This window comes from the organism of the source record quoted next, unplaced genomic scaffold (assembly GCF_019419815.1).
Source record: "Pyrus x bretschneideri cultivar Hongxiangsu unplaced genomic scaffold, Pyrus_bretschneideri_v1 Contig3, whole genome shotgun sequence".
NCBI classification, from domain to species: domain Eukaryota; kingdom Viridiplantae; phylum Streptophyta; class Magnoliopsida; order Rosales; family Rosaceae; genus Pyrus; species Pyrus x bretschneideri.
The window spans coordinates 5,445,990-5,451,461 of NW_025999612.1; the positions used below are offsets into that span (position 1 = coordinate 5,445,990).

General features: G+C 34.4%; 1 protein-coding gene across 1 annotated transcript; it reads right to left on the reverse strand.

Moving 5' to 3' along the window:
* Positions 1 to 1,188: 1,188 nt before the first annotated feature.
* On the reverse strand, positions 1,189 to 4,957 carry LOC103949225 (RING-H2 finger protein ATL20-like). Its single transcript, XM_009360326.3, has 2 exons — positions 4,092 to 4,957; positions 1,189 to 1,846 (listed from the first exon to the last, which is right to left on the reverse strand). The coding sequence occupies exons 1-2, from the start codon at positions 4,867 to 4,869 to the stop codon at positions 1,380 to 1,382; spliced, it is 1,245 nt and encodes a 414-aa protein (XP_009358601.2). The 5' UTR covers positions 4,870 to 4,957; the 3' UTR covers positions 1,189 to 1,379.
* Positions 4,958 to 5,472: the final 515 nt, after the last annotated feature.

Sequence of the window (5,472 nt, forward strand, 5' to 3'; positions counted from 1 at the left end):
TCCAATATACAGAGTATAGTTCTGTAGCAGGATGGTGAACTGTACCATTCATAAAATCACAAAAACAAATCACAAGGCCAATGAGACACCAAAAGCTTGGGATTCCCACGCCTACCAATATGCTAAACTTTGCAATTCTTGAGAGACCTGAAAAGACTGAAATTGTAACAGTATCTTCATCAAGAAGTAAAAATCTTGGGGCACCAACTCATGTTTTAACTTTTAAAGCTACACAACTGATCATGTGACATCATTTTATTTGTTTCAATTTGAAGTATCTTCGTTAACTAATATGTTATATATCACATCAATTGGTATTAAAAATATTGGATAAGAATTAATGCATGTAGTGTTAGATCGTCGTCAAGCATAATGATAATAATTAATGTAACAATATTGTTCATAAAATTAACATACAAGAATTTGAAGAACCAAAGCACTTTGTTTGCGAACCACTCTTCAATCCACAATAAAGACCAACTGCTTCGCAAGAAAGATAATCAGGCTTGTCCCATTGCAACTGAACATTTTCCAATGGATCAAATAAACTTGGAACCGATGCTGTTAAGATCACAAAACACCTGCCCCTAGATGATTGGTTAGCCGGTGGCAATAACAAACTTGTCGGTACTGCAACGATCTTGTAGATTTCACTGCCGAGGCAAGAAATGGGTGCGTAAGTCCATGCTGCTACATCTTGAGACGAGCAGTTGAGGAACGTGTAGTTTTCGAGGCCATGCGGATAAAAGAAGGGTGAATCTCTAAGACTGATGTCATGGTCGAGAAACCGCCTAGGGAAACAGTTGTTGGGGTCGTTGATGGATATGATTTGGTGCCTGTAGTTGATGCTCTCAACGATGAACTTCCCGGATAATGGGAGAGTTAGAATGGTTCTCGTTTGGTTGTTGCATGAGAGATCAAACTCTGGATACCCACAAATTGAGAGTTGAAAGTGCTTAGCGGAAACGGGAATCGAATTGGTTGGCTGCCGGCTGTACATTTTGGTATACCACAGGTGGTAGCTGTATGAGGGAGGAGGAACAAGCAGAATAAGATGGTGAAGATTTCTAAGGTAGCCATATGAGCTAGGCGGTGAAAACCAGATTAATATTGGGTACATAATGATTGTAATGCATATAGGATTGTCATTGCATTAAGATTGTCAATGCATTAGGATTGTCATGACAATAAACCAAATAAACCACCCTCGTTTAATTCATCAACTAATTAAAAGCACACATATAGTATTTAGAGTATTAGTATAAAACAAATAACCACCTCTGTCACAACGCCAAACATAATATATACAACCCAAATCACAACGATACCTAAATTATGACAAAATTTAACAAGAAAAAAAATATATAGATCATCAAATTCTATGGTGATGCTAAAGAAAATGTTGATGAAGACACTAAGGAAGAAGGGGTAGCAAGAGATGAGCCCTCCGGTGAATTTCGACAAACGGGGCATGTTGCATTCATTTTAAGCCACTCGTCTATGCAACTAGCATGGAAGTAATGGTTACACTCTGGTATAGTCCTCAACGCTTCCTTGGCCTCGTACTCACTTAGACATATTGAGCATGTGTTGTCGTTGGGCTTGGGCAATCTCTTGCTCTCCCCGAGAAAAGTCTTAGGGTACGATTGAATGGTTGGGCCATCAAGCCCTACCGTGACGAAGGCAGGTTGCCAAGACGCTAAGGTAGAGAGGTCCACAGTTGGTTGGTGGCGACGACCGCAAGCCTTTATCCTGCCGAAGACATAACTTGCGAGTCCAATGATGCATAAGAGTCCGGGTATTCCCACACCTACGATCAAGCCATATTTTGCACTTCTTGGAAGAGCTGAAAGTGAAAGATCAATGGAATTGCAAATGGTTAGTTCATATTCACTTCGTTTTCAATGGAATGGACCTCAATATTAATCTATAACTTTCATTAGTAACTAGATGGCAGATCTGTATCTTTGGAGTTTGACATATATATGTGAACATAATTAAGTTAAGAAAATTACATAAATTTGAATATTTTGCAAAGTACAGGCATTCTTTAAAAGCTTTTTTTTTTTTTTTTTAATTTATAAATCACTTATACCATATAATGTGACTCACTTGTCTATACAGTGTAAAAAAATGATAATGCATTCAAGTCAACACACACAATTTCTTTAAGAGGACATGATCATGACGTTAAAGATTTTGAATCTGTAAGTTGGTAAGCATGGAACTTTCAGTCAAGTTCCGAATAATAATCCAAAATTCAAAGTGGGCACTTTAATTAAAGCCGCCATGCTACAGGCCATTACCTAATGCCACGCAGTGGATTTGCTAATGACCGAAGGACAAGAAATTAGACCCCTCCCCAAGCATTGACTTATTCAATATATATTTACTTGACTAGACACTGTGTCATACGTTCTCTCTTGATCGAGGTTCATTCAACTCAGGGAACGTTGGCATTCTAAGTCACAATAGTCAACAAATTCCTAAACACAGAAAACGTAGAGTAATCTCACATCAAGGTGGATGGAGTTCAAATGGCCGCACATTTTGCTCCATATATAGCACCGATCGAACTAGTCTAGAAAGTTAAAAATAATTACAAGATTGTAGGAAACTCTAATTACAATAAATCAACTAAGTTTAATTAGCCTTGGCTCACTTAACATCATACCACAAATTAATTAGTTTCATGTATCTTTCGTTTTTTAAGTTTTCTTTATTTTGACATGTAAAGTTTATGTCTCTAACAAGGTGTAACTTTCTTATTTTAATTCCTTTCGTATTGCTAAGTTTATAAAAATAAACTAAAAAAAAAAAAAGAGACTTTGGATACGGTCTTTAACTATGAATATTCTTTGATTGAAACCTTATTGGTTTTTAATTTTTTATCGAGGTCCCTGAAATCAATGTGATAATTTATTTCTATGTACGTTTCTATATTTTTTTAAATTAAAAATTAAAAATTTTAGTTGTTTATATAAATGAGATTTTAAATAAACCATAATTTGTGGGATTAAAAATATTAAAATATAAATATAATATTGTGTGTGTTTATATATATATATATATATATATATATATATATATATATATAAACATGGGTACATTCATCAAAATTAATCAAAAAATTATTGTATGTATATTCTTCAAAATCACAAAAAAACAAAAAAAGATATTAGGCTTTAATAACATTAGTAAATTTCTTCAATTGACATGGATACATTTTAAAATCAAAGAAAAAAGAATGTTCCCTTATAAGTTTAAAAATGGATTAAAAAAATGGTACATTTTACATATAACAAAATAAAAAGTTTTATATGAATAGGTACATATAATTAGCATGGGTGCGTTTAGCAAAAATAAAAAGTACAAATATAAAAAATATATGGATCCAAATACAAATAAACTTTAAAAAATATGGGCACAAAAAGAAACTAATATATGGGTACAAATTAAAAATAAAAAGAAAATTGGTACAAATTAAAAAAGAATTACAAATTAAAAAATTGGTACAAACTAAAACTAAAAATGTATGATAAAAAATTTAGTCATAAATATAAATACACTAATGGTAACATTTTTCACATTAAATGAATATATTTAGAAATAGAAAAAATATTATATTATTCAAATAATTAATGATGTTATTAATACCTAAGACCTTGATCAAAAATTAAAAAAAAATAGGATTTTAATCAATGAAATAGTAAAAGAAGGATGAGAACCTAATATATCCTTAAAAAAAAAATTTTTACTGCCAATCTCAATTATATTGTTCGACAAAACTAAACTTGATCAACTATCTAAATCAAAAATTTATAACTCAAAAGAACATATATATCGTACTTAAGTTGTGTATGTATGGTCACCCAACCTTGTAGATTATAACCATAAAATGTGTTTAAAGATGTGTTTAAAGATGTGTTATTAATATAAGCCATGAAAATCAATAATTTTGAAGATTTGTTTAAAGATGAAAGATTTATTAGTATAAGCCATGAAAATCAAGAGTAGGGGTAGCAGCTTAATTATATGCAAGTAACCTATAAAATAGTACATGTAGTGGAGTCATTGGAAAGTTGACCTACCATCCCTCTTAGCCACAGGAATATTCGAGCACACAACCCGATCAGTATCTCCGCTAAACCCACAATCTCCACCGCGGGCTTCACAATCACGACAATCAGGCGTTGACCAAGTCAACCCAACACCACCCACATCCCCAAACATATCCAGCATCTCATTAGCAGCTGTACTCGGAACCAAAACACTCGAAATCACCGGACACAAAGCCTCTGACGGTGACGGTGATGGTGACGGTGACGGCGAAGTTGACGAAGATGACGTTGACTGAAGCCATTCTTCATACGCCCTCGACGGAACAGCAAAGACCGTGTGATTTTCAGTGCTGAGACATGAAATACTCACGGCCATGACGGGTAACGACGTCGCTTGGCTTGTTCGTGCCTGAGAGGAGCAGTTGAGGAAGGTGAGGTTCTTGAAACTTTCTATGTGAAACGGCGTGCCTTGGAGCTTGAAGACGTTGTCTAGGAACCGTTTGGGGAGGCAGCGGTTGGGGTCGTTGATGTAAAGCGTTTGAAACTCGTAATCGATGCGTTGGACTATGAAGTTGTCGGTGGCGGGTGGGAGGCTGAGTGTTGTGATCTGGGTTTGGTTGCTGCACGAGAGGTCAAACCCTGGATTGTACCCACATCGTGAGGGTTGGAGGTTTCGAAGCCGGAAAGGGAATCGGACCGGCGGTCCGACGGGGCAGTTTGATGTAGGGCAGATGGAAGAAACCCTTGTTGTATGGACGAAGAAGATCAAGAAAAGTAAGAATAATGAGAAGAGTTGTACGGTAGCCATTTGATCTGCTACTGCAGGAAGTTGTTTGGTGAAAGCTTTAGCTAGGTAGGCACAGAGTGGTTCATAGCTAGCCTAATGCTATATAAATGTGTGGGTCTTAGAAATAAGGGTAAAATACTGACACGAAGACATAGGTAAATGTGATGATATTTGTACAAACGTAATGTTTATATCAAATGTCATATCGAATTAATTGAAAAAAAAAATAATAGGTTCAGAATTAACAAGAATGAATGAGGCAAAAATATATGTATGAAAATCACTTTCATATATTAATAAAATAGGTTAAGAATTAACATAATCAACACATTTATTAATATATTATTAATATAAATTATGTCACTTCTATCTATACACACATAATCAAATTATAAGATTATAATTTAGAGAGAGACCAAGTTTTTATTTATTTCAAAAATGCACAGAATTTATTTACGTGGCAGGTCAGTTCAATGTCACGATTGATTTTTTTTAGGTAAAGCAAGACCCCTAATATTTAGACCTATTCATTTCATCTTTCAAATAAACTATTTTACTAATAAGAGTCTCAGATAAGATTTATTGTTAAATATATTCGAGGTTGGTCAGGTAAAATGCATACTC